Consider the following 27026-nt stretch of genomic DNA (forward strand, 5'->3'; position numbering starts at 1 on the left):
GGCAAAACACGGCTACCGATATTTCTGTGCGAGGCGAGACCGCAACCATCTTTCATTGTCACTATGGCCCAGGTATTGTACAATAATGGTCCAGACACGCCACTAAGGAGCAAGCTTGGGCGATCGTTGGCAGAGCGGGGACTGACCTTGAAGATCACGGTCTTTCTGATACTGATTACTGTTATACTGCCATAGTAAGTAACAACTAGTCAAGTGGAACGTCAATATCCAGGAGTATCAGGATACGCATGTAATAATACGCAGGCAGCCAACGCGGAGCAGTAATTACGGCGCGGTACCATATAATACCGGACAGTACGCGTTGATGTCATGCAGCTCCGGCCAACGTTGTCCGTTGTCCTCCTCCATCCGGAGCTTCAGACCACAATCGGACAGACAATTGTCAAACAATCAAACAAAGGCAGGTCAAGGGTCGCAATCAGTCAAGAATCCGACACCAGGTCGGAGCGTTTTCTCCACCGGTGCAGCGGCCACCGAATTGACAACGCATCACTGCGTCTTGCTAAGCCCAAACTCGATATTTGTGCATGAGATGCCTGTCTCTGCCTGCGCATCTGCACTCATACCCATGCACTCGGCTGCTGATTGCTGACTGCTGACGGGACTGGAGACTAACTGACTGGGCTTTGTTTCCCACGATGACCCTTCTCGTGCTTGGGGAATTGGGGTGCTTGGGGATTTTGTTTTCGTGTCGCCAAGCCGTTGATGGGCGCCTCGGCCTCGAGTAACTTGCTGCTAGTCATGCAGCTAACATATTGCTTGCTTCTGCTAGCCTGCTAGCCTCCAGCCTGCCTGCTCAAGCTCTATCACCGACTTCCCTCACCCCTCTCTGGCGGTGGGCCGCCCAGCCCCGGCGCACCAATCCTCTCCGGCGCCGTACCGATGGACCCTCGATGTCCCTGTACGCCGGATGGATGTACTGTACTACTACTACTACCTTGGCAAGTTGTATATTCAGTGGCTAGCGAGCTCGACCGAAACTAGCCTTACAAGTTTCTGCACTGGAAGCTGGAAGTCGTGTCTACCCCGGAAAAGCAGGGAAAAAGCAATAATAATCAAAAAGCAACCCTCCAATGCACAAACTGTCCGAGTCGATACCTGTGTTTTCGGTTTTTTTGGTGGTACCAATGCGGCGGATCCCAATACAATCAATCCTTTCTTCGCAACAAACTTTCGCAAATCTAGAGAGCGCAACGGAGGGGAAGGCCAGTAATAGGTACTGACCTGCATGGGTGGAGTCTCGGACTCGCTTCGCTCAACTTCAAATCGATCTCCTCGGCGGCAATTTTCTTACTCTGACGCGCTGCGGGGTTTCACGGTGGATTCTTCTTGTTATTATTGTTATTGTGCACTCGGTGTCACCGCCAGCCGTGCTCTCTCAACAAGCTCTTCAGTCGGATTTATGCTGCTATCTACAGCTGCCGATGGAATTTGGTGGCTTAATTGGCCTGGTATAGTTCCTCAACAAAACCGTAGCATGTAGTAATTTCCATCGACACAACAGGGGAGGAAATTCGCCGCGCGTTCAGACGTTTTTTTCTCTAGGCCGATTTAGACCAGAACAGCCTGTCTCTTTGACGCCTGGATCGGCACGGGGCCCTCGGCCGTCATAGGTTCGTTTCAAAGCACTGGATCCTAGGGTTTCATCACTGGCAGACCAGTCGTGCCAGCACATCAAAACGTAAGATACAGACGTGAAAGGTAAAAAAAAAACACAGAACTACGCTTGCTTGCTGATGGATCGCTGGCTCGTTCCTTGGAAAGGTAACAGCACCAGACAAAGCGGAGTCTGCCACTTAATCTTATTATTGTTTCCCTCTTTTTTCTTTCTTTTTTTTCGGTTTTTTTTTCGCGCCATATTTCAGGATACAGGGGGGAGAAAAACACTCGGCGAGGCTTTTTCAGCCCCATACATAACCCGTCATCCGTTTCGAGTCGCATTGGAAAAAGCACCACACAAGGACCATTAGTCGTTACTATTATTGTTGTTCTTCTTGCCTTCTCCAGCAGCCTCTCTTGTTTAATTACTGTTATTATTTATTTATTTTCTCATTGGTTTTGCTTCGCTCTCCCTTGCCCCTCCTCCCCTCTCTCTCTCTCTCTCTCTATCTCTCTCGCGGTATCGATTCATACATCTTGCCATTGAGAACGAATATTCTTCTTCCTCTCGCCTTGTTAGTCATCTCGGCCTCTTTTGAACAGAAACCGACCCGACTCCATCGTTGGAATTGAGCCAGTGGTGGTTGAATTGACAGTGCTTCCATCCCACACTAAGCCTTATATAAGTACAACACTTCCCGGCTTGCACACCAAACCGCCTCACCCGGCCAATTGGGCATCAAACCAAGACTACAACGACTGCATCTCAGATGCTGGCTTGGTAGATTGTAGTGCGGCATTGGAGAATAATTTTGGGAACCCCTGACAGCGATACCCAACACGAGCAAAAATCTCGCCTCGATTTAGGAGAAATCCGATTCCTATTGGGCCGTCAACCAATATGTATTACATTCTCTACCTTGCCAGTATGTGCTATAGCCCACCAATGGGACTACTTTTTTTCCCTCTTTTTTTATATTATCCACACTCTAAATTGCTTCACTTTGACGTGTTGTCCCACTGTGGCTCGATCCATCATCCACTATCCTGTCAATATGCAAAGAACACCCCTGGCTGATCCTGGTTTCTTTTTTTTTCTCCACTATAGGTCTCTGCAAGCGCAGGCGTTGGTCTGAGCCTCACTACGACGCATTCCGTAGCACATCCGGGTTCACAGCGGTGGTCCGCGTCAACAACCGCGAGTACAAGGCCGACACGATCTGCGAAAACGAAGTCATGGCGCGCGAGAACGCAGCGATGCGCGCGTACCTGATCTGCCGCAACTTCTCGGTCAATGATGGAATGTATCCGGCTGGCCATGACCATGGCGGAGTTATGCAGGGTGTCCCCGTTGCGATTGGCACGGGGCGGCGCGCGCGCTACGGCGATGAGAGCGATGCCACGTCAAGTGCTGGTAGTCGCAGTGGTGGGAGCAGCCCGGAGAGCCATGAGGGGGGTCGATTGGCTCGGGGACGCCGTCAGGGCGTTCCGACGAGAGCGTTGGCCTACCAATACTAGACGATTTCTTCTATTGAAAACGGGATATGTGAGTGGATACAACAACCACTTGCATACAACGATTGCAATGCAAACAAGGAAGAAGAGAAGAAAAAGATACATTGAAGCCTCACTGGCATGACGATGTTACGACTATGATGATGGAGATGATTGATTAGAGTTGACGCCCGTCTACCTGGAGAGAGCAGGATGTTGGCTTTTATGCTGTTGTGTTCTTTCCTTTTTTCCCCCGTTTTTCTGGTCTTTCTGCGATGATATAATGATGACAATAACGACTTACGACGGTTAACGATTTTGATGATGCCAAAACTGATGTTTGTCTTTTTTTTCCTTGTTTTTTTCGTTCTTTTCATAGAATAGTGTTTCCCTACACGTGTGTGGTTCGGGATCATGTTTACCTATACTAGTCCTTGATTTCGTGTTTTGTAATAGCCAAATTGAGAACATTCCCTCGATTAATTTGTCTTAAATGTCTATTAATAGATGTATTAATCCATTCGATGAATCGATACAGTGTTTGTATATCCGTCCAATGAGAACGCTCGTAGCCGTATACTTGCGTCAAGGCATTGTTTGCAATGTTTGTCTGCTCTCTGTAGAGCGATGACGTAGCTGGGGATCTCGACTGTCAAGCTGCCCTGTTTCATTCTCTACATACATTGCTTATTGTTTGTTATTCTTCTGTTTCTGTCAAATGTTTCAATTGAATTTGTTTTAATTGAAAACAACAGTAATGGAAGTCCTGCTTAGATCGGCGGGCAGGAGGAGCTCTCGCACGCTCTTATCATTGCATCATCCTCATCGCAGCATCAGTCTGTGCCAGGCATGGAACCACACGACGCACAGAAAATGCCATTTCTCATCGTCTACTATTCAGCATCATTCAGCTCGTCCAGCAGCAATTCCCCGAGGTCATGCCCGTCTCTTCGCCACTAAACAGTCCCAGAATGCATCCGAGAACGCCAGCTTAGACGAAGCCGTCGAGTATGTAAAGGAAAGACAAAAGGATTCACCCTGGCAGCGTGAAGGCTCACAGACGCCTCCGGTTCGACGACAGAGGTCTGCGTCTGCTATGACAAAGGGTTGATTGATCTCCCCTTTTTTACTTCTTTCGGTTCTAATTGAAGTATAGGAAAACTGTTGACTACACCGTCGCGGCTTCTCAAACTGATTCTACCGGTGACAACCAGCGACTACAACGGTGACAGAAAAGGTATGGTTTTTTGCTTTTCTTCCTCAGTGTATGCCTAACCAGCAGTCCAGATGTCGAGCCATTGGCCCTCCTTCTACACCCGCAACAGCCACTATCATATCTCGAACGCTTGATCCAAGCCGAAGTACCCCCCGTCAAAGGCGACGATGGCCAATTACGTCCACCGCACGTTTCTTTCTTTGCCGTGGAAATCCAAGACGAGCACATCAAACCCAAGGGAGAAAAGCACAAGAGAGTCCCATCTGAAGAAATTGACCAAGACGAAGAAACCGAAGAACAAGAAGAAGTTAGTGCTGGCCAAAAATCAGCAGCCCAGCAATCCGCATCCAACCTACGCGGCGGCCCAGGCGAAGGCGGCGTCGAAATGTACGGCGACTTGGGCGGCGCCGAACCGGAAACCGTCGACAAGGACTCGTTTGTGCGCTGGTCGTCGTCGACCGAGATTGGCGACTTTATACGAGATGCGGCGCGCGTCAAGGAGTTTCAAGTAGATATCCAGGGATCACCGCTAGGCCGGATCTCGGTCGGTGTTCCTTCGTTCAACGACCGCACTTACTACCTGCGTATGCGCCTGCGCAAGATTTCAAAGAAGCTGCGGGATCTGGCTATCATCAAGCAAGAGTGCGATAAGCTCGCGCACCGGGGCGGACAGCGGGTCGCACTCGGCGGACTCGGAGTGATGGTGACGTGGTGGTTCGTCGTGTACGAGCTCACGTTTGAGACGGATTATGGCTGGGACACGATGGAGCCGATTACGTATCTGGTCAGTCTGTCGACGCTGATGGGCGGGTATACCTGGTTCTTGTATCATAACCGCGAGATCTCGTACCGGTCTGCGCTGGATTTTACGATTAATCGGCGCCAGCAGCAGTTGTATCAGGCCAAGGGCATCGATCTGCAGCTGTGGGAGTCGCTGATTGAAGAGGCAAACTCGTTGCGCAGGGAGACCAAGACTGTCGCAGAAGAGTATGATGTGGACTGGAACGAAAAGGCGGATGAGCAGGATGAGCGCGTCACGGAGGCATTGAAGCATCAGCGCAGGCAGAAAGAGCGCAATATGGATCGCGATCGCAAGAAGGAGGAGGAGGAGGAGGAGGAAAAGGATACCCATGGCGGTGATTGAGTATGCATATTAAAACGGCATAGACTATGTATCTTTTACCGTTACATTTATTTACATGTGCATGTATATACGAGAAACACTATAGATCTAACTTATCAGTATCAATTGATAAACAAGATTTATTCAGAATATGCTTTTATTCATGATAATATGCAGGCTTCAACATGGCAATAATCAAAAACTCCTTTCGAGGATACTAACTGATAGCAGATGTGTAAGTGATATCAACTCTGCCGACTGTACAACCCGCAAACCACGCAAAAACAAAAAACAGAAAACAGAAAACAGATAGATGATATGATAGAACGGGGTCGTGGTGGTATAAAATAAGTCTATCAGGAAAAGGCCGAGCGGGAAACAAAAAGAAAGTTAGTCGGATTCTGGGCTCTCCGGTGCTTTCTCGTCTTTTTCAGATTCAGGGGATTCTCCAAAAAATCGCTTCAGAATCTTGGCAACCTCTTCGTAGTCGCTTTTGACTTCTTTGAGTGTCTTTTTAATGCCATCAATAGCCTTGTCCTTGTCGGCCTGGTCGTCGGGTAGTTCCTCCTTGCAGTGTTGGATCTTCTCGCACGCGTCCCTGACCTTGATCAAGCCGAGGGTAGCGGATGAGCCCTTGAGGAAGTGTCCTAATGAGGACAGGCTATCCCAATTTTTGTCGTTCCTGGTAAATATCAACGTCAGTTTTTTTTCCTTCTCTCTTTTCAAAATCCAAGGCACGTGGTATATTCGCCATGTGACGGCTCACGTGTTCACGAGAGCCCTGGATTGTATAACCTCAAACCAAAGCAGATGTCACTTACAGTGCCTTGTCCATATTTTCAAACGTTGATTCTGCCTGTTCGAAGAATCCGTACACAATTCCTTGGCTAAATTCCCGGTCATCTTCGTCATCGTCCATCTCCAGGATCTGTTCGAATGTATCACTGTCGATCAGGTCTGCGTGCTCCTGGAGCTCCGCAAAATTGTCATCCTGCTTGTCAGTAGCTCGATTAGCACGATCCTCCTGGCAAATGGGTGGGAAGCATCTAATCCACATACGGACGTTTCATGTGCGGGCGCCATTGTGTATAGGTAATAGCGAATGATATCGCTTTGATTTCGTAGCTATCCAAGAGAGGTTAGAGATTTTTATAGAGCTAAAACCGAGATATGCTCACAAGAAATATGTACTGCTGTGTATAAGCCGGCGTAGATGTCACTGACGGACAGAGGGATCAAGCGCAACTCGAGTGTCGACCTAAAGGCGTCACATTAGCCACGTCATTAAGCTGTACGAAGAAAAAAAGCAGGATATATGTTTTTTCCTTACCTGGTGTTGGAAAGACTCGGAAAAAGCTAAGGACTATACACCAAGCTATAACTATCATCAGCCATTAGTTTTAAGGTCTTCACGAACAAGCCTTGTCGATCGCAACGGTGGCAGTACACCAAAGGTTCGAAATTCCGGCACGTCCATCACCCAGTAGAGCGATGGTAGAGTGATGCGCAAGAGGCGAAATCCTTTGTGTCCATGCTGAAGGGTGAAGGGTCCGACTATTGTCCGGCGCAAAAATGTGGAGGGGCCGTAGGGGAAAAAAAAGATGCTTTCCGCACTCACGTTCTAAAAGCCTTGAGCGCACACGCTATTTATAAGACAGAGAGCCGTTCTTGTCTAATCAGGACTGCACCAGCGGTAGGATACAGTACGTAAAGGGCGCTGGGTGGTGTACGAGTGTAGGAGGGGCGGTGGTTCGGCGAGGCGAGGGGTAACGCTGAACACTTGTGTTAGAACATCGACAGTAGAACACGGGCAATAGAGCGCCAGTAGAGCACCACAGTGGAGCACCGACAGTGGAAACTCAGATAGGGGAAACACACGGTTAATAGAGCAAACAGCAAGACCAGTTATTCTTTTTCTTCAAGCTTGTTCAAGATGTGCCGATGTACCGACTGCGATGGATCAAGGCGCTTTTCGAAGCTTAAAGTGGGAGGCGTCGAAAAAGAGGCAACAAGTCCCTGAGGGATCTAAATTAGATTAAAATTGAAAAAAAGGGAAGAAGCACACAAAGTTCCGTGCTAGTTCGGAACGGACAAGCTTTGGACAAGCTGTGTGGGGAGGGGGAAAAAAGGCGTCGCAGTCATCGAGAGGCGGCGGGAGGAGAAGAAGGAGGAGGAGGGGCTGAAAGGGGAGAAAAATGAGGTCTGGGTTGGTGGGACACACGACACACGCCGTCGGTCCAAAACGTTGTCACTCTACATCATAGCTTGGGCCTAGTATTCTTATCGGTCATGTCATTCAACTAGTATTACTCTAGGCTTTTCTTTCTCTGTCGGTGTGCAGCACTTGGAGGTCTCTTTCAATTCGAGCGGTGGTGACCTCATCCGATGGCCGTCAAAGAAGAAGCGCAGCTCTTGCTTCATTCACCCTGAGGTTTCTGACTATGAAAGCCTTTATTATTCATTCTATTAATGAGAAGAAGGATCGCCTGTTGGCTGAAATAGATCGAGATCTGTGGTTTAGCCCCCCTCTCGGAAAATTGGCAGCTGGGTAGATGCGGGAGTAGTAGAACGAGGGCCAGTCAAGGTTTCTTTTCTCTTTCTTCGGCATATTAGAACTAAAACCCAGTGGAAATGATAATAATACAATCCGTAGTCTCGAGGAGCCAAGCGGTTGGGTCTTTTTAACGGCCATGACACATATATAGAACTGACGTAGTGCTGTCTCTTTAGGGATCATGATCATCAACCCCCACTGACTGGAGATGATAATAGCTGTGTGTAAGAAATATGTCTGATATGTCAGAGGTGCCGACGCCGGCGTTGATACGGCTGGCGAGAGATGGAGGTTAGCATATTCCAGGAGATCCATGAACAGACATGCATTGCCGAACCCTGCACAATTCACTATTGACTATTGAGTTTTGACAGCTACGACAAAATGAGGCGCCAGGTCCAGCCCGCTGACGAGGGCAGCCATTGGACAGGGAAAAAGAGCTTCCAGTATAAAAAGGAAAAAAAAGAAGCGTAGCCCCTGGTACCGCAACTCGTACAAAAAAGGACTCCGTACGCGGCCACCGGAGAGGAGATCCACATGGAGGGTCACTAATGCAATGATGCATTAATCGGCGGCAGCGAACCGGAGAACAAGCATAGACAGAGCCATTATTCGGTGTATTCCATTCCGTTGGGTGGTAGTCGGCGACGTGACTCTGGCATGACTGACTCTGGCGTGGGAGTGTCGACGTGTGGCATTGGAGTTTGGGATTGAGGAGTGAGGAGTCAGGAGTCAGGAGCCAGGAGTCAGGACTCGCCTAGCACTAGCACACTTGGACTTTGGGTCGCGTGTGAGACGCTGATCGCCATTCCGAGAAAGACCGAGAGAGAGAGAGAAGAGAGAGAGAAAAAGAATCCAAGGAAAGAAGTCGAGCTTCTCCACACTGCGGCTGCGCTAACTTATACATGGTCCAATGACACGCTCCGATGACGTCGCTGGCGGGGGCCGCTCGCTGCCAAGCCCGATGACGTCGTTTGCGTTCGCGGCTTATTTTTGGCAGCTTCAAAGCGGTCGCTTTTCACGTACCGAGTATAAAATGTGTTAAAAAGACACGGCTAGGCAGACAAAGAGAAATAGCAGCCGATTTTTTTTTAAAAAATAAAAAAATAAAAAAAATATGCGAGCCAATTCGGTTTTGGCGAACAGGACCGTGGGTGTCGTGACCCAGCGCGGCCTGAGGCAGCCAACCGACTGCCCGCCGCGATGAGGTCAGCGCTGGATCTGCGCCTTCTCTTTCTCTCTCTGCTCTCTCTCTCTCTCTCTCTCCCTGTTTTCTCTCTTCCAATGTTGACTGCCTATTTGTCTAGACTCATTCCCCTTTCTATCGCCTACCTCCGTCCAGTCCGGCTACTCGTCTCGCCAGTCCTTGTTGTCAGTTGGAGTTAATACCCGGTTTAGAGTCAAGACACTCGATTATTGGATGGATCGCCGACAAGTCATCTCCAGGCGAGAGCGCGCTCTCTTTCTCGGCAACGCTATTTGCTATTAGCGAAAATTTACCGCCCGTGACATCAACCTGCGTTGGTTCGACCGGGCCCAGAACCGTCGATTTTGCACGCCGCTGCACGCATTTTTTGCAACCCTGTCGCCGCCCGCCCCTCCCCGCTGAACTCTGGAGCCTGTTGTCTTTTATGATTTGAAAAACGACTTGTGACTGGACTGTGTCTTGATGAACTGTTCTCTCGAGCGTCCAATGTGTTGTTGTTGACTTTGTTGTGTGTCTGCCGCTGTCTTTTCGTCTCTCCTCTCTCCGGCCTGACCGAACTGGTCTGGAACCCACCGCGCCTCACAAACTACGAGTCATGTCCCAAAAAACGATGCTATGCTATGACGACAGTCTACACCATATTCCAGATAGCGGTGAGGCTATTCTTTTCAACCGGGGCCAGTGTCTGTTTCCTATACAGTACTACTGAGTACATATTATCTCCAAAGGCTTTTTATGTTGCTTGCTACGTCTACTTTTTTCAACAAATTGCAGTGTGGATCTGTGCGATCAGACTCAGCAGAGCAATGGAGGGGGAAGCTGGGAACTGGATCGAAGGGTGAGAAAACGTTGCGTCGTGAGCAGCTGGAAATATTTGCCGGATCCACTTTCTTTTCCTCTCCGATGTTACTATACAGTGTACACTCTCGTCCAGGAGTTGCTACCTACTAACCAACCACAGTATTTGTGAACTTTCTGCCCGACACTGATGATAGTTGTTCATGCACGCTGCGCCTGCTGCATAAGCGTCTTAATAATTTTTTTTCTCTCCTGCAGGTGACATTTCGGTACCGGTCACTCCACTCAAAAAAGAGTCCAAGTATGCGCTACTGTCAAGACTTGCAGATGGTTAGACTCGGTAGTCCGGCTGATTTGCGTCGCGCTTAGCTCGCTAGGGCCATAGGTTTATATTCCAGTGTATCAACTAGGTACATACTAAATTGTTCGGCAGTTAATAATATAGTACAACTAATCTACTAGGAAACTAACATTTGATTTTTATAGCATTGACACAAGAACTCTAATCTATTGAATGATTTTTCGACATCTTCTATAATGCGCACAATTTTTTTATTTGATATGCGATCCTATATCTAGTCAACGTAAGAGAACCTACAAGAATACTCTTTTTATATACTTCTGGATTTACGTCTTTTTGATAAATATACTACATATGCACCCCGTAATCTATAATCTACCGATGTACAGAGCTGACCTATCAGTCTAATTATTGCACAAGTACATGCATGTATGTACTTGCACCTGTCTCCTAACTCTAGTACTAGAACATACAAGTTTCTCCAGAGAACACATCAAACCCCGACTGTCAACTATAAACGATTAACCGACAAACTTCTCAATGTCCTGGAGAAAGAATTCTTTTTTTGTGTTGAAAACAAAACATGAAAAACAAAAATCTAACCAGTCACCTTGAAGATAGACTCGGCCAGTCTCTTGACGTTAGCAGTGGTGATACCAGCGACAGAAATACGTCCGTCCTTGGTGGCATAGACAGAGTGTTCCTTGGCCAGAACGTCCATCTGCTCTGGCTTCAAGCCAGTGTAGGCGAACATGCCAATCTATTTGAAAATTCGTTAGCTGCTGAAGAATAATTTCACAGAAAATAAAGAAAAAGAGAGAAACGTACCTGGTTGGTAATGTGCGACCAGTCATGCTTGCTGCCCAAATCCTCAAGGTTCTTCTTCAGGAGAGCACGCATCTCAATGATGCGGTCGGCCATGCCCTTGACCTCACCCAACCATTGCTTGTTAAGCTCGGCGTCGTTCAGGATAGTCGAGGCAACACGAGCACCGTGGATGGGCGGGTTCGAGTACAGAGCGCGGATGAGGATCTTCAGCTGCGAATCGACACGCTTCTTCTCCTCGGCCGAAGCACAGACAAGAGAGAATGCGCCCACACGCTCACCGTAGAGACCCTAAAGACTGTCAGTTACTTGAAACAAAAAGGAGGGAAAAAAAAAAGAGTGTATACCATGTTCTTAGCAAAGCTCTGGCACAGAGCAATGTTGTGGCCCTGCTCAACAAAGTAGCGAGGAGCGAAAGCATCCTTGTCGGCGTCACCAGAGGCGAAACCCTGGTAAGCCATGTCGAAGAAAGCAAAGTGACCCTTCTCCTTGACAACGTCGCTGACCTTGCGCCATTGCTCCTGGCTGGGGTCAACACCCGTCGGGTTGTGAGCGCAAGCGTGCAGCAAGATAACGCTGTTCTCGGGGGCAGCCTTCAGGTCAGCAACGAGACCGTCAAAATCGAGGCCGATGGTGTCCTTGTTGTAGTAACGGTATGTGCCAATCTCCAGGCCAGAGTCCTTGAAGACAGAATTGTGGTTAGCCCAGCTGGGAGTGGGCAGGTAGAGCTTCTTTGCGTGAGGGTAGAAGCGCTGGAGGAAAGCACCGCCAATTCGGAGGGCGCCAGTTCCGGAGACGGACTGTGTGATCGCAAGACGGTCCTCCTTCAGGGCAGGCGAGTTGGCACCGTAGGCGAGCTCGGCAGCCTTCTTGGTGAACGACGGGATACCAGTGATGCCGGCGTATTCCTTGTCGAGACGGGAAGCAACGACCTTGTCTTCGGCGGTGCGGACGGAGGGGAGGACGTATGGCTTGCCCTTGTCATCACCTGTGAAATTGAGTTAGGTGCACTGCATTGTACTGCAATGGGACGTGGAATGTGGAGTTAGACGTACGGTAAGCACCAACACCCAGGTTGATCTTCTCGCCAAAAGAGTCAGCCTTGAAGGCTTCGGTGATACCCAGGATGGCATCCTAGCATCGTCAGCAAACGTCATACAACTCACACACAGCCAGATTGATGGAATTGACGAGACTGCAAGCATACCGGAGGTCCCTGGGGAACATTGGCCCAGGTCGAGCCGGCGCGCACTCCGGTCAACAAAGCGCGCATCCCTGACTCACGGGCGACAGCCTGGCGGCTGGTGACTCTGAGGGTGGAAAGCATGGCTGCAAGATGTGAATGAATATAGTCAAGGAAAGAGGACAAGAGAGAAGGCCAGGCGAGGAGAGAAATATGACACACAATAGCAACAACAACAACAACAATAATAACTGAACGGGAAAGAAAAGAACACTTCGGGGTTGCCTGTGGGAGAATCGGAGGGAGAGCGAGTGGATCCGGGGAACCTTCACCGGCGATTGGCCGTTTTTACCCGGGCCGCCCCAGCTTCGATTTGGATTCTTCGAAGCACATGACCGTTTTCCACCATTACTATGCTTATTCTCTATTATTATTTAGAATTGCTATATTCGGCACCGGCCATAATGGTATTATTGCACAACCACACCACCCTCACTCAGGAACGCCCGCCTTTTCCCGAGCGGCATACATGCGCGCACTGGAAAGGCGCCCAAGCTGACCTGAAGCCAAGCTAGCTAGTTGGCCAAGGCCGATGATCTGACAATGGATTCGGGGCTTGAATTCCGAAGGGGAACTGATGCTATTTCAGTGAATATACATTTGTTGACAAATCTCATTTCATTGGTGTCGGTCTGTATATAGTCTAGTTACCAATTACATGTAAATCAAAGCTAGGCAAGGCGCACTCCAGCCTGGCGGTTCTTCTTGGCCGTAGCTCCCATCGCGCTGTTCATGCCTGTATGCTGACTGCTCTCAAGAGCCCCCATGGCCTCGCGTTTCTTCTCCTCCTCGATCTTCTTGAGGTGCTTCTCCGTCTTCATCTTGCCGCTGCCCTTGCCGTGGAACTGGTGGCTGAGGTGCTTGAACGCTTCTTTTTGGTTCATCAGGCGGCCATGCTCGTCCACATACTTGAGTTGCACATCGGGTTTGTACTCGCGGTTAAAGACGTCGGCCACGTGTCGGGACTCTTGCTGGTCGCGCTGTTTGTTCTCGTGGCGGGCGTATTCCTCGCGCTCTCGCGCCGACATGCGGTCCAGTTTACCTGTAGTGCGATCACGCTCACGCTGGCCTCGAGCCCGTTTCTCGGCATCGGATTCGCGGCGGTATTTGTCTTGAAGGAATTTTTGGCGGTCACGGTGTAGCGCATTCAGACTGGAAGCTTCGGTCTGTTCGACAAGACCACGTTGCCGCAGCATGGAGAGGGTACTGCCCAGGCCTTCGTCTAGAGTCGACTCCTCGTCCAAGCCAGTGCCACTGATCTTTGTCTTTTGATCTCCGTCTGCCGTTTCTGCGGCAGCCTCAGCATATGCAGCATTGTGAGCAGCCTCCATGTCAACGTCCTCGTCCTCTGATTCCGGCGACTGGTCTTTGCCCTCGTCTTCAGCAGGGGCAGTGGGCTTCCTCTGGGTGCGTTCGGAGACGACAGGTCGTTGCAGATTTGAGACGAATTCCGAGGTCTCGTCAATCACCAGGCCCGCCTCCTCCTCATCAGCACCGTCGCCGTTATCCACGTCCATAGGGGTTTGCGAGTCCTCTTCTTTGAGCTGTCGTGCAAGATCTTCTGGGCGGAGCTTCTTGCGTTTCTTAAAAGCCGCACGCCTCTGTATGGCCAGCGACGCCTGGAGGTCGTCGTCATCAACAAATGAAGCGTTTTGTTGGATCTTTTTAGGGGCAGGTTGAGAAGCATTTCCTGAAATAATTGTAGTGTCTCCGTTTGAAGCATCTGGCAGAGGAAAGATATCGTCCTCGTCAACTGCCTTTTGTCTCGTAGACTTTGCCTTCTTCTTCTTGGGCTTCTTCACTTTAACTTCGCTAATGTCCATATAATCGGAAACCGGTGCGTCTTCCAGGATGTCAAGATTGAGCGCCTGTTTTTTCAACATCTCAGAAACGTGCTGTCGCTTGGCGTCCCGTTCTTCGACCGTGGAGCCTTTGGCATCAAGGGTAAAGTGTTTGCGCTTCTTCCCATCAATCTCCTCATCGTATTGGGCCAGAATTGGGGCGGTTCCGTCGGCTTCGGTGGGATCATAGGCTGTTCTTTTCTTCTTCAAGTCCAACCTCTCTTTCAGTTTGTCCTGGTCGACAATGTCTAGATTTTCCAGCTCGTCTCCCTCGGCTTCGTTCTCGTCGATCGTGGCATCTTTCAGGGTCAGGATATGCTCCTCGCTGCCGTCAAAGTCACCCATCTCGTGAGCGACCTTGACGCCCGCCAGATCTGTAGCATTATAATCGGTGACCTGATCCCGCTCAGCAAGCTCCTCGGCGAGCTTGCGCGCTCTGTCCTTTTCGATCTTTTTGGATAGCTTCTTGTGCTGCGACAGCCAGGCCTTTGTGTCGAGATCACCGGCATCGGCATCGCCCAGACCCGTTCCTTCTAGCTTTGCATTTCGGCGCGCCAGGTCGCGTGCTCTCTTGATAGCGGCGTTTTTTTCCTCGCGTTTGCGCTTTGCGTCGGCTTCGTCTTGTAGCTTTTGCCAGTTTTGGAAGCCCTGGGCCTCGCGAGACTCGAGGGTGCTGCCCGGTTCTTCGTCGTCGTCGTCAGAGGAATCTTGGGATTCTTTGAAGACGGGGCCGGCGGCTGGGTCTGCGCCAGGGACGGGCAGTGGCTTGAGGCCGAGGGCCACTCGGATCTTGTTGTTTTGCTCGATCGAAAGAGCGTCCGCCATGATGAGAGATGTACTCTTTGTCGGGGATGAAGAAGAGTACAGAAGTTGGTCTAAGAACTTAAGTGTTGCCTCCCAGTTCCAGCCCGCGGCAAGCGCAAAAACAGACTAGCGCGACGGCAGCCCCACTCACTGGGCCCAGTATTTAAACCAGAGATTTTTCTGCCTCGACTTTTCTTCCTTTCTCCTTTTCTCAAAACAGCAGATCTGTGTCTGGCAGTCCTGTCCAGTGCTCTTTTCCTTCAGAAAAGAATGCTGTGTAACGGTTGATTACCAGGCAGTTCGACGACAATGGAGCCATCATAACAAAAGGTGTCAATTTCCTGTCGACGGATCTGAGATTGATGAGCAGCTTTCGGCCCTCTCCTGATCTTGAGCTTCCTTTGCCTAGCATTGGTGAGCTCGGTTGGGAAACCGGATTGCTGACGGCGTCATATTCCCACTCCCTTTACCGATTTTTTTTTTATAAAAAATTTGGCCGTTGGCTTATGAGGATGGGGAAAAACCATGACAGCCAACATACAAGATGACAGAAGCATGTCTATGAATGTCTATGATATTCTTATATTACATGTAGCGGACAGCAGTATTTTCTTATGGAAGAAATTTTTTTTTCCATCGTAGCATCATGACTATTATTACAGCAGCTTCAACTGCCCCGTAACCTGATCAACCATACTCTTCGGCCCCAACACACCGAGAACCGTCCTGCTGCCACTGGCAATCTGCGTGCGTCCAGCATCTTGAATCACGCGCGCGCAGAGACCCAGGCTGATAGCTTGGGCTTGCAGCAGCAGCATGTCTTCCTCTGTTTTCACCTGCAACGCAACCTTGGCCTGGCCACCACGCTCCCAGCGTTTGAGAATGGGCGAGTTGGGCGATTTGGAGAGGTAGTATTTGTAGCATGCGAGGGTTGCGTGGGAGCATTGCGCGGCGATTTTGCCTGTAGTAGTAAGAAAAGAGATTTTGAATCAGTAAAAAAAAATGTGTGAGAGTTGGAAGAGAGAGAAGAAGAACCTTTGCCCATGCCCAAATCCGTGCGCACCACAAGCACAAGCTTCACTTCATCGTGATTTCCTTCAAACGTGGCCAGTTCGGCTGTGTCATCCTCTTCTTCTTCATCATCATCTTCCTCTTCGTCTTCCAAGTCCGACTCGTCGTCGACGTTTGGCGGCGATCGGAAAATGTTAAGAGAGCTGCCTTGGCCGATGAAGTAGCCCGTCACGCCAGCGAGAATCGCGGTCGCGAAGATGTAAGAAGCTGTACTGGGCGGAATGCGGTCGACGGCAAGGCCTGGGGATGCCATTTTTTGTGTGTGTTTTGAGTGTGTCGACTGGGTCGTGGAGAGAGGGTGAACGGGGAAGGTTTTTTTGCAGTTGTCGGAAAGTCGATTTGAGCCGCTTACATGTGGAGGTTGGCTGCGTCACTGTTTTTTTGTTTTGATAATTATAGTAACAATACACTGCGACAGCATTCGGATCCCTGTGTAATGGAATATAAATAGATTAAAGCTAGGTTTCATCTTTATTTATCTGCGCAATACAGAAAGCTACGAGAATACATTCAACTGTGAAGCCAGTGTTTAAATTCACGAACAAATCGTCATACTGTAAACCAAACATATCGTTATATACATCTCTGATAAATATCGCATTGCTCGAGCAGCATTATAAAATTGTAAGATAGATTAGATAGTTTTGTAGAGGCGCTTCTAGTTGCCACCGCGGCCGGCAATTTGACCTGGGTTGCGCATCCGACGGCCCCTGGGAAGAGTTAGAAAGGAACAGAGACGAAAGAGGGAGACAAAACTTACATAACGGTCCTGCTGAGGAAGCTGATGCCGATCATCATGAGCCAGCTGGGAACGACCGAGAATCCGTACATGACATAACCCAGGGGCACGTTCAATCCATACTCGGCAAGTTGGCCGTCAAAAGGATGGAGGAGGCCCTCGTAGGCATCCTCCTTCTGCCATGTCTTCTCGCCGTGGATCTCGTAGACTGTTTCCGGGGTGACGGTGGTGTGGTTCAAGTTGACAATGTGCAGGGGAACAGGCGGGCGAGCCTCTCCCGGGTGCACCTGGGGGAGCTGGAAGTGCCAGACAGTAGGAGGTCCGGCAGCCCAGACCGAGCACAGGATAGACTCCTTTTCGCAGTCCAGGGTGGCCAAGTTGGGGGAGGTAGGGTCAGCGGCAAACAGAGGGACGGAATCCTATAAAGCGATTAGCTGCTTGTATATTATATATGCTTTCGATGGTAACAACGTACGTTCCAAGCCTTGTCAGGCTGTCCACATCGACCGAGACAGGTCTTGTTGCCTCCGGTCACGTAAACAAGCCATTCTTGGGGCTGAGCGGATGGCTCCAAGACAGAATCCCAGTTGTTAAGGTTCAAGGGGGTGACGACCTTCTCGGCGATCTTGCCTGCAGCCTTCTGAGCGACGTTCTCCACGGGAACTGCGGCAGGGGCAGGTGGTGTACTTGGAACAAACGACTTGACTTTGTCGAACCAGCCTCGGACCTGGTCGCCCAGGGGGATCTGGGCTTGAGCAGCAGCGAGCGCGGGCAGCGCAGCGACCAACGAGATGACGCGCATTTTTGGAAGAAGAAGCGGAATCAACGGGAAGGTGAGAAGAAAAAAAGTAATAATAATACAGCGACGCGAAAGAGGCTATTCCTGAGGGAGCTTTGACGGTAGCAGGCGTGCAGGCGAAGAAAATGGAATGTCGTCGCCCGGTGAGGCTAGCTGGCGTTTGTTTGCGCGCTAAAAGGGGCTGACTGTACGCCTTGGCTCTTTACTACCCGGATTACTATCATCTTTTTTTTATAAAAAAAAATTATTTAATTAATTTATTAGAATGTGTTCTTTCAGTTTATTGACATCAGCACAATTATGTTATTGGCCTGATATTTGCGACTGGGGTATAATGACTACATGGATGCAAGATATGGTAATGGAATCACGTGTTTTTTGTTTTGGCTCGGCATTATTTCCGGGTGGATCAGCCAGTATGCCGACTGAATTTAATAATGTGTAATTATTTGTAGTATATGATGAGAAATGGACAGTCTCTATAAAAGACTTTGTATAACACTGTTGGGTTATTCGAGAGGTCTTGCGCAGTGCATGGAATTCATTCAAGGCATACATAGAACAATTGATATATATATTTGGGCAATACCACTACATACATAGTTGGAGAAATTGATGATATCGACCTGCATTCCCGCACAATTCAAAGAGATGACTCACATTGCTGGACTTAGCATCTAGATAATACTCAACGTCATGGCTTGGCAGCCGCTTAGAAAGCGCGGCGTCTCGACTGGCTTGCAGTAACCAGTACAGCCGATGTCGGCTCGGCAACTTTTCATTGTGAGCATTCGACAGCCAGGCAGGAGAGAAACAAGTAAACGCAGACAAAAACAGACAGTACATAGGACAAGAAGGAGTGAAATGAAGGCGATGAGTCATGGACGAAAGGGGAAAGATCCCCATACAGCCAGCAAGCGGTGTCGGCCAGAGAGGAGTTGTTAAGAGAGAAAAAAAGAAGTAATAAAGAATCCCCACTTAAAAGGTGCGCGCGGCCTCTCACAGGCTCCCCAGGCCTTGCCTCCCGGTTGAGTCATTCATCAAACCGATTCAAAAAGTCGCCCCGCGCCTGCGATTTGTTTTTCATTCTCGCACTCCGCCTGCTCACATCCCCAGAAAAAAACATAAAGAAACAAGACCTCAATTGCTCTTCGCTTGTGTCTATCTCTGTTTTGCCCTTGAAAGCATCCCCTTCCGGTGACCTCATTGTCCCATCCCCCACCTCCTCCTCTCTTCAGAATGTGTCCCGGTGCAGACCACACGCCGAATGGGCACGCCAATGGCGCCAATGGTGACAGTACGTCTGCTCTCCTCTTGGCCCTTCGAAATATCTCCCCTGACGTCTTCTTCGTCCCACAGATTTTGAGAACCACAACGGCTATACCGCCATCGAGACCCGCCAGAACCCTCACCCGTCCCCCCCGGTGACCCGGAATCCCTACGGCCACAATGTCGGCGTCACCGATTTCTTGAGCAATGTCTCGCGCTTCCAGATTATCGAAAGCACCCTGCGAGAAGGCGAGCAATTCGCCAACGCCTTTTTCGACACCGAGAAGAAGATTGAAATCGCCAAGGCCCTAGACGACTTTGGTGTGGACTATGTGAGTCATAGATGCATATGCGACGTCCATGACCATGTCTAATATGTCTACTCTTAGATCGAATTGACGAGCCCCTGTGCCTCGGAGCAGTCGAGGATGGACTGTGAGGCCATCTGCAAGCTGGGTCTCAAGGCCAAGGTAACGCGAACCGCTGTTCTTTCAATTGGAGTGCCTTTTTGTCTGACTGATCTGGCTGTAGATCCTGACTCATATTCGATGCCACATGGATGATGCCAGGATCGCAGGTACGATTCCTATTCTACTACTATCCCCACCGTTCCCAGCAATTGTGTTTTACTAACGTATACCGTAGTCGAGACCGGCGTTGATGGTGTCGATGTCGTTATTGGCACAAGCTCTTAGTGAGTAATCACGTCTCCTTAATACGACTATTCTAACCCTTTTTGTTACCAGTCTCCGCGAACACTCTCACGGCAAGGACATGACCTACATCACCAACACTGCCATTGAAGTCATCAACTTTGTCAAGTCCAAGGGCATTGAAATCCGATTTTCTAGTGAAGATTCCTTCCGCTCCGGTGAGTCTACCTTTCGATTACCAATGCATATCGAGCTTTTATTAACAATTGTATCGCAGACCTCGTCGACCTTTTGTCCATCTATTCTGCCGTCGACCAAGTCGGTGTCCACCGAGTCGGTATTGCCGACACTGTCGGAGTAAGTCTGAAATTCATTTATACACCAAGATGTGAAGTGCTAATCACATGTTTAGTGTGCCTCTCCTCGTCAAGTCTACGAGCTTGTTCGTGTGCTTCGAGGTGTCGTCCACTGCGACATTGAAACCCACTTCCACAACGATACCGGCTGCGCAATTGCAAACGCCTTCTGTGCTTTGGAAGCCGGTGCCACGCATATTGACACTTCCGTTCTGGGTAAGGCTTTTCTTTTTGAAATCTGAATGTCGACTAACATATCCAAAGGCATCGGTGAACGCAATGGTATCACGCCCCTCGGTGGTTTGATGGCCAGAATGATGGTCCAAGCCCCCGACTACGTCAAGTCCAAGTACCGCCTGGAAAAGTTGAAGGACTTGGAAGATCTCGTCGCCAACGCCGTTGAAGTCAACATTCCCTTCAACAACTACATCACCGGTTTCTGTGCCTTCACCCACAAGGCCGGCATTCACGCCAAAGCCATTCTCAACAACCCCAGCACCTACGAAATCATCAACCCGGCCGACTTTGGCATGACCCGCTACGTGCACTTCGCCTCGAGGTTGACTGGATGGAACGCCATCAAGTCTCGTGCCCAGCAATTGAAGATGGAAATGACCGACGCCCAATACAAGGAATGCACGGCCAAGATCAAGGCTCTTGCCGACATTCGTCCCATTGCCATTGACGATGCGGACAGCATTATTCGTGCCTTCCACAACAACATCAAGCAGGGGACCGACAAGCCCCTTCTCGACCTGACCGAAGAGGAAAAGGCCCAGCTGGCTGAGAAGGAGAAGGAGCTTGCGCAGGAGGGCCAGGCTGTCGCTGCCTAGGATTGAGGCTCTTGACGACCCTCTTCGAAAAGAAATATTGTAATTTGGATCCATGCCATCTCGAATTTATCGCGTGCAACTACACAATCTGAGTGATGTCCTGTGCTGCGTTTTCATGTCTCGGTGTTTTTGGCGGTTTTTATGCCACTGGTTGTAAGAGTGAATTGCCTGTTTTTCCAATTTTTCCAAACTGAAAAGTGCTATTCTGGTGTTTGGAGGGGATGGTTACGGTTTTGTACATACAGAGTACATCCATACATTATACAGTCACTGCAATCCAGTCCACGTCTGTAGTATTTTGACATGTTGAATGGTGGTTCAACAGCAACCACGGTGGTGCTTGTTGCGAGCTGAGCGAAACTAGGCATTTTCTGGGGCTGAGGCTGATCCGCGCCGCCCTTAAATCATGGGGCGACGCGACAAAGGCTTTCTGGCCCCATATGCAGACACTTGTGATCTGATCTGGGGCAGTTTTGTTAGAAAATGATTAAAGTGCACTCGTGGTGGAGTCGAAAGGAGACAGCTATGCGGGACTCGCAACTTCCCTCGCAACGCTAATTATAGAAGAAGCCGAGGCGGCGCCTTCCAGAAAAATAGTTTAAGTCACTGCCGACTTCTCCCCTCCTTTATGTATTTCGACCTCGTTGGTCTTCTCTCCATCATCCATCCCCCTTCATCTTCTATCATTACTTGACCTTCTTTTATTCCTAACCTATCGCTCGCGGATCGCTGCCCATATCCCCCCGTTGTCGGCTGGCGCGAGATCGACCCAGCAATGGCGTCATCAATTTTGTCTGCTTCGATGCAGAGCAAATTAGCAGCAGCATTCCCTCGGAACCTGGGAAGCGCTGCTTCGACTGTGCTCACTCTTGACGCGTAAGTTATTATTCCCATGTGCCACCTTTTCTGTGATTGAGAAACGGGGCTAATGCGTCGGGGGATGTAGAATCAAAAACATAGTCTTCGTCCTGTTCATTCTTCGATACACCCGCAAGACATTCGACTCTATCCGTGGATATGGCATTTTTGGCAGCATCAAAAATGTCTATTCGATGGTTCGCTTGTGGGGCTTCTCGCTCTTCTTGCGCGCCCCGGGAGTTCGCGGCGAGGTCGACAAGCAGGTCACCACTGCTCTGACTAAACTTGAGGAGAAGCTTGTTCAAAGGGGCGATGCATCGAGTCGGAATCTGGTTCTTCCAAAGGAGGGTTGGACAGCTGAGAAACTCCGTGGCGAGCTGCAGACCTTGGCTGGTATGAAACATGCGAGGTGGGAAGAGGGTATGGTCAGCGGTGCTGTCTATCACGGTGGCGAGGACCTGTTGAAGCTCCAGACCGAGGCTATTGGCACGTTCAGTGTGTCCAACCCTCTCCATCCAGATGTCTTTCCCGGTGTCCGAAAGATGGAGGCTGAAATTGTTGCTATGGTTTGTCTCCTTGGCAAGTTCCTTAGAAGTCAATGGCTAACGTGTCATCACAGGTTCTCTCTCTTTTCCATGGACCGTCTGACGGTGCTGGTGTCACGACCAGTGGTGGTACTGAATCTATTCTCATGGCATGCCTTGCAGCTAGGCAAAAGGGTTATACTGAACGAGGAATTACTGAGCCTGAAATGTAAGCCTGTCAGCGTTCAATAGGTTAAAAACTGTTCTAACTTTCCCAGGGTGGTCCCGGAAACCATCCATGCAGCTTTCTTCAAAGCTGGGGGTTACTTCGGTATCAAGGTTCACCGCGTGCCTTGCCCGGCCCCTGATTATAAAGTTCACGTTCCCTCTCTTCGGAGATTGATCAACCGAAACACAGTATTGATTGCTGGATCGGCTCCAAACTTCCCCCACGGTATTGTCGACGACATTCCAGCTCTTTCGCGCCTCGCCGTTTCATACAAAATCCCTCTCCACGTGGATTGCTGCCTTGGTTCCTTCGTTGTTGCATTCCTGAAGAAAGCGGGATTCCCATCGCCTTATGAAGAGGAGGGTGGCTTTGATTTCCGCCAACCTGGTGTGACCAGTATCAGTGTCGACACCCACAAGTACGGCTTTGCACCCAAAGGAAACTCGGTTCTTCTGTACCGCAACCGTTCCTACCGAAACCACCAGTACTTCATCTTCCCAGACTGGGTTGGAGGAGTATACGCATCTCCATCTATCGCAGGATCTCGTCCAGGTGCCTTGATTGCTGGTTGCTGGGCAAGTTTGATGTCAATTGGAGAGGCAGGCTATATTGCTAGCTGCCATCAAATTGTGGGTGCGGCCAAGAAGTTTGAATTGGCGGTTCGCGAAGATCCGGTTTTGTCAGCAAACTTGGAAGTCATTGGTAATCCCGAGGTCAGCGTGGTTGCGTTTGCCAGCAAGAACGTGGGAATTGATACTTATGATCTCGCCGATGGAATGTCAGCAAAGGGCTGGCATCTCAACGCGCTTCAAGACCCTCCTGCCATCCATGTTGCCTTTACTAGACCGACTGCTGTCGCTGTGGAAAAGCTGCAGACCGAGCTTACTGAGGTTGTCAACGCGGAGCTAGAAAAGGCCGAAGAAAGAGCTCGACAGGGCAAATCATACGCCCGCCAACGGGGCGACACTGCAGCTTTGTACGGCGTTGCCGGCAGTCTCCCAGACAAGAGCATCGTCAATCGCTTGGCCGAGGGCTTTCTCGACACATTGTATAAATCGTGAGCTGTTTCTGCACAATTGTATATCAAGAATGGGCATTATTCATGCGTGGCGTAAAGGTTTAGTCTTCTAGTGTTTGGTATAAAGATTCAATCATTAAAATAGGTTATGATTGTTGTCATTATTGTTATTGATACAATACAAAAGAAAGTTGACCAAAGTTGACCCTGTTTCATATGCAGTAAATATAATACAGACGAGTTGTAACACGCTCATTGAAAAAGTACATGTAACCGACTGTACGTCGACGAATCGTACATAACCCTGGCGACTTGAAGAAAATTGTCCCGGGCAGTCGATCCAACAGCCGATTTAAAACAATAAAAGAAGTAATAAAAAAAAAACACCCTCTTCATCCAAACCTCCTCCCCTCCCATTGCTGCTCTGAAGTCTGCTCAATATAATAACCCAGATCCGGTTTCCGTTGCATATGCACTTGGGCCTTTGTCAGGGGCTCGTCGACTTCCTGCACCGAGACCAATTCTTTCACTTTCATGATTTGACCGGCCACGTCGAGGGAGACCGGGTAGAAGACTGTGGCCATTCGCTTTTTCAGGCCCAGGGCGTGGAGCACCATGTTTGTGCGTGCGGGCAGGCCAATGGCCGAGCGCATGAGTGTGATTCGGAAGTAGGTCGTCATTGTGTAGGTTTTTTTTTTTGTTTGGTAGAGGAAGATTGAATGGCTTTTGTTGGACTCCCCAAGGGCGTTGTCCGAATTTCTGGACTCGAGGATAAGTGTCGGATCGATCGGTTCTGCGAACCGCGTGCGGGAGATGTGGGTTTTTGAGTTGTAAAATTGGTAAGCTCTCTGGATATATGAGGGTTTCTCTTTTAGATGCCTTTGTTGTTGAAGTTAATTCCTTTAAGAGTCGATGCGGCGGAAGAAATTCGGGAGATGCAAGATGCGCTCCCAGTCCTCCCGCCAATGAGACAGCTCAGCGCCAGGCGGTGAGTCACGTGGCATACCCCAGGACAGATTATCTGATTGGGCAGACAACGGCCAACCTACCTATAAGCAACGCGAATATCACCTCACTACTAATTGCTGATTGCTGGTTGCGCTTTTTCGATTCAGCCTGAGTTGACCCGCGATGAAGGCTGCCGTGTAAGGTTATTCCATATATACATATGCCTACGAAGCCGAATACGAAACGTGCCACTGGGATTGTGATCCCACGACTTCCGTGGAATAGTCAACAACAACAATAACACCCGCAACGGTAAATTGCACTTCTTCCCCTCTTCAGGCTATTTGAATCTACAAGGAAGAAAGAAAAAAAAAAGGTACTGACTATATTTCTATCGAAAAGATGGACACCGGCGAAGGCCCCGACAAGGTGGCCGCGATCCCCCGTCTCGCCGAGCTGCTACGTCACCCTGAAGACCTGGACAAGATCTCCGTCCTCAAGCTCGAATACCAACGCAAAAAGGCCGCCATCGACGCCCAGCTCCGCGAGGGCCTTCGGGACCAGCTTGAAACTGTGCAACAAAGCTTGGGCATTTTAACAGAAGGGCAACGCCAAATCTCAAAGACGCGCGATGAACTACAAGGGATCGACAAGATGTGTGCCGAGTCGCAGACGACGGTCGAGGATTTTTCGCAGATTGATCGGCTTGCAAGGATACAACGCAATTTCGAGGCGGTGGTGATGATGAAGCGTGGACTGGAGAGTTTTGGCGCTGATTTGGCCAAGATTGAGGATCTGTTGCGCGAGGATGATGAGGATCTGGAGAATCAGCCCAATTTGCTCAAGGCGCATATCCTGATCTCGCAGCTGCGCGATTTTAGCGATGAGGCGCTGGATCAGATTCGGAGGGCAAAGGATGAGAGTAGTGAAGCCACGCTGCTAGATTATTTTCAGGGTCTGGACTCGGTTATCGATTGGTTTGATGACCATGTTGGCACGGCCTGTATGAATCTTATTCCATTGGTACAGTCGGATAACAATAGCATGGTGGTCCGGTTGGCGATTGTCATTGCCAAAGAAGAAAAAAACGACGAGCAAGTCTCTGCCTTGCAGGAAGCGCAAAGGGACCACGAGGAGCTAGCCAATCGGTTCAAGTCGATGAATATAGGGCCCAAAACTGTCCGAGGCTACAAGGCCAAATTCCTACAGGCCATTGAGCTGTACGCCCAGACACAATTTGATGCTGCAAGGGAGGATTTCCTCGCAGACCCGGATAGTCTGGAAAAGAGTCTCAAGTGGTTTTTCAACGATCTCTTCACGGTCCAGCAAGGCATGCAGCCGCTCATGCCCAAGAAATGGAAGATATACCGAACATACACAAAGACGTATCATCGAATGATGCATGATTTCTTGATCAGCCTTATTAACGACTCGGAACTGCCGCCGGACAATCTCCTGGCAATCCTTCACTGGACCCCGAAATACTACAAGAAAATGTCCAAATTGGGCTGGAAGTCGGCAGACCTAACGCCCAATATTCTCGACGATCGCGAGCTTGAACTCGTCCGTCAATGGCAGAGCGTGATTGTTGACGCTGTCGACGAATGGATGGATCGGATTTTTGAAGTAGAGAGAGTTTCTCTTGTCGAACGCTCTCCTGATGCATTGGAGGCCAATTCAGAGGGCCATTTCCGCACAAAGACGTTGGGAGATATGTGGCGCATGCTGAACGAACAGGTTGGAGCGGCGTCTGCGTCTGATAGAGCCGACGTGATTGAAGGCATTATTGACAGTATGTTCCGGGCACTCAAGGGACGCCAGACAGCTTGGCAAACAGTGGTGGATGAAGAATGCGCCAAATATAACAATGTCGCCCTGGACCAAGCAGAGGGTCTGCAGCCGTTGCAGGACTGGCTGGTGGCTGTCGCCAACGATCAGATTGCGTGCATCGACGACAACGAAGAGGCAGGCCAATTCGGCTACCTGACCCGGTTCAAACGAGATATCGAGTCTCTTGTGACGCCCAACTACATGGACGAAAGAGCCACAACCGAGCTGGATGCGTTGCGGGACGGATATGTCGATCTCAGTACTCACTGCCTGACCCAATTTGCAAACCTCATCTTCACAGTCGACTTCCGCACCACGCTACCCGAGTTCTTCACGCCTAGATGGTACGGAGAATTTGCAATCAAACGGGTTACGTCTACCTTTGAAGATTACATGGCAGATTATGGCTCTGTCCTGCACCCCTCGCTCACAGAAATCTTAGTCGAGGAACTCTCCGACGAGCTCCTCGTTCGCTACCTCTCTGCAATCCGCAACCGTGGTGTCAAATTCCGCCGTCAGGACCCCTTTACCGAGAAATTTAAAGACGACGTTCTTACCGTTTTTGCATTTTTCCAAAAATTCCCCGACTCCTTCCAGACCACGATCAAGCACAAATGGCGCCTGGTCGACTGGCTGGTTCGCCTGCTGGAGGCCGACAAGGGCGCTGGCGTGGTTAATGTCTACGAGTCACTGCGAACCGAGTATTGGGATTTGCAAATGTCCTGGGTTGAGGCTGTGCTCCGCGCGCGCGACGATTTTGAGCGGTCGATGATTAATTCGATCAAGGCGCGTGCTGCCGAGATGAATATTGAGCGTGGGCTTGAGACGATCATGAGTAAAGTCAAGTAGTCTTTTTTTTTTTTTTGTATGAGT

At 49.7% G+C, this 27026-nt stretch overlaps 12 protein-coding genes across 12 annotated transcripts; 5 read left to right on the forward strand and 7 right to left on the reverse strand.

Moving 5' to 3' along the window:
* Nucleotides 1-2521: 2521 nt before the first annotated feature.
* On the forward strand, nucleotides 2522-3138 carry TRUGW13939_02739 (uncharacterized protein; the record flags this gene model as incomplete). Its single annotated transcript, XM_035485927.1, has 2 exons — nucleotides 2522-2546; nucleotides 2729-3138. The coding sequence occupies 2 exons, from the start codon at nucleotides 2522-2524 to the stop codon at nucleotides 3136-3138; spliced, it is 435 nt and encodes a 144-aa protein (XP_035341820.1).
* TRUGW13939_02740 (uncharacterized protein) lies at nucleotides 2763-2946 on the reverse strand (the record flags this gene model as incomplete). Its single annotated transcript, XM_035485928.1, has 2 exons — nucleotides 2763-2840; nucleotides 2890-2946. 2 exons carry the CDS (start codon nucleotides 2944-2946, stop codon nucleotides 2763-2765), a joined length of 135 nt encoding a protein of 44 aa, XP_035341821.1.
* A 733-nt stretch (nucleotides 3139-3871) lies between the features above and the next one.
* On the forward strand, nucleotides 3872-5474 carry TRUGW13939_02741 (uncharacterized protein; the record flags this gene model as incomplete). Its single annotated transcript, XM_035485929.1, has 3 exons — nucleotides 3872-4220; nucleotides 4271-4351; nucleotides 4402-5474. 3 exons carry the CDS (start codon nucleotides 3872-3874, stop codon nucleotides 5472-5474), a joined length of 1503 nt encoding a protein of 500 aa, XP_035341822.1.
* A 369-nt stretch (nucleotides 5475-5843) lies between these two features.
* Nucleotides 5844-6536, reverse strand: TRUGW13939_02742 (uncharacterized protein; the record flags this gene model as incomplete). The annotated part of the gene is made up of 3 exons (XM_035485930.1): nucleotides 5844-6135; nucleotides 6275-6447; nucleotides 6513-6536. The coding sequence occupies 3 exons, from the start codon at nucleotides 6534-6536 to the stop codon at nucleotides 5844-5846; spliced, it is 489 nt and encodes a 162-aa protein (XP_035341823.1).
* Nucleotides 6537-10911: 4375 nt separating this feature from the next.
* On the reverse strand, nucleotides 10912-12465 carry TRUGW13939_02743 (uncharacterized protein; the record flags this gene model as incomplete). The annotated part of the gene is made up of 5 exons (XM_035485931.1): nucleotides 10912-11073; nucleotides 11142-11429; nucleotides 11486-12126; nucleotides 12194-12272; nucleotides 12346-12465. The coding sequence occupies 5 exons, from the start codon at nucleotides 12463-12465 to the stop codon at nucleotides 10912-10914; spliced, it is 1290 nt and encodes a 429-aa protein (XP_035341824.1).
* Nucleotides 12466-13052: 587 nt separating this feature from the next.
* TRUGW13939_02744 (uncharacterized protein) lies at nucleotides 13053-15047 on the reverse strand (the record flags this gene model as incomplete). The annotated part of the gene is made up of 1 exon (XM_035485932.1): nucleotides 13053-15047. The coding sequence occupies one exon, from the start codon at nucleotides 15045-15047 to the stop codon at nucleotides 13053-13055; it is 1995 nt and encodes a 664-aa protein (XP_035341825.1).
* A 635-nt stretch (nucleotides 15048-15682) lies between these two features.
* TRUGW13939_02745 (uncharacterized protein) lies at nucleotides 15683-16350 on the reverse strand (the record flags this gene model as incomplete). Its single annotated transcript, XM_035485933.1, has 2 exons — nucleotides 15683-15987; nucleotides 16062-16350. The coding sequence occupies 2 exons, from the start codon at nucleotides 16348-16350 to the stop codon at nucleotides 15683-15685; spliced, it is 594 nt and encodes a 197-aa protein (XP_035341826.1).
* Nucleotides 16351-16755: 405 nt separating this feature from the next.
* Nucleotides 16756-17638, reverse strand: TRUGW13939_02746 (uncharacterized protein; the record flags this gene model as incomplete). The annotated part of the gene is made up of 3 exons (XM_035485934.1): nucleotides 16756-16807; nucleotides 16858-17255; nucleotides 17312-17638. 3 exons carry the CDS (start codon nucleotides 17636-17638, stop codon nucleotides 16756-16758), a joined length of 777 nt encoding a protein of 258 aa, XP_035341827.1.
* A 1236-nt stretch (nucleotides 17639-18874) lies between these two features.
* On the forward strand, nucleotides 18875-20746 carry TRUGW13939_02747 (uncharacterized protein; the record flags this gene model as incomplete). The annotated part of the gene is made up of 9 exons (XM_035485935.1): nucleotides 18875-18932; nucleotides 18995-19236; nucleotides 19294-19374; nucleotides 19436-19481; nucleotides 19550-19598; nucleotides 19651-19775; nucleotides 19835-19914; nucleotides 19970-20129; nucleotides 20178-20746. 9 exons carry the CDS (start codon nucleotides 18875-18877, stop codon nucleotides 20744-20746), a joined length of 1410 nt encoding a protein of 469 aa, XP_035341828.1.
* A 775-nt stretch (nucleotides 20747-21521) lies between these two features.
* On the forward strand, nucleotides 21522-23418 carry TRUGW13939_02748 (uncharacterized protein; the record flags this gene model as incomplete). The annotated part of the gene is made up of 4 exons (XM_035485936.1): nucleotides 21522-21622; nucleotides 21693-22170; nucleotides 22224-22357; nucleotides 22407-23418. 4 exons carry the CDS (start codon nucleotides 21522-21524, stop codon nucleotides 23416-23418), a joined length of 1725 nt encoding a protein of 574 aa, XP_035341829.1.
* Nucleotides 23419-23767: 349 nt separating this feature from the next.
* On the reverse strand, nucleotides 23768-24055 carry TRUGW13939_02749 (uncharacterized protein; the record flags this gene model as incomplete). The annotated part of the gene is made up of 1 exon (XM_035485937.1): nucleotides 23768-24055. One exon carries the CDS (start codon nucleotides 24053-24055, stop codon nucleotides 23768-23770), a length of 288 nt encoding a protein of 95 aa, XP_035341830.1.
* Nucleotides 24056-24725: 670 nt separating this feature from the next.
* Nucleotides 24726-27002, forward strand: TRUGW13939_02750 (uncharacterized protein; the record flags this gene model as incomplete). The annotated part of the gene is made up of 1 exon (XM_035485938.1): nucleotides 24726-27002. One exon carries the CDS (start codon nucleotides 24726-24728, stop codon nucleotides 27000-27002), a length of 2277 nt encoding a protein of 758 aa, XP_035341831.1.
* Nucleotides 27003-27026: the final 24 nt, after the last annotated feature.

This window comes from Talaromyces rugulosus, chromosome II, assembly GCF_013368755.1.
Source record: "Talaromyces rugulosus chromosome II, complete sequence".
Lineage (NCBI taxonomy): Eukaryota > Fungi > Ascomycota > Eurotiomycetes > Eurotiales > Trichocomaceae > Talaromyces > Talaromyces rugulosus.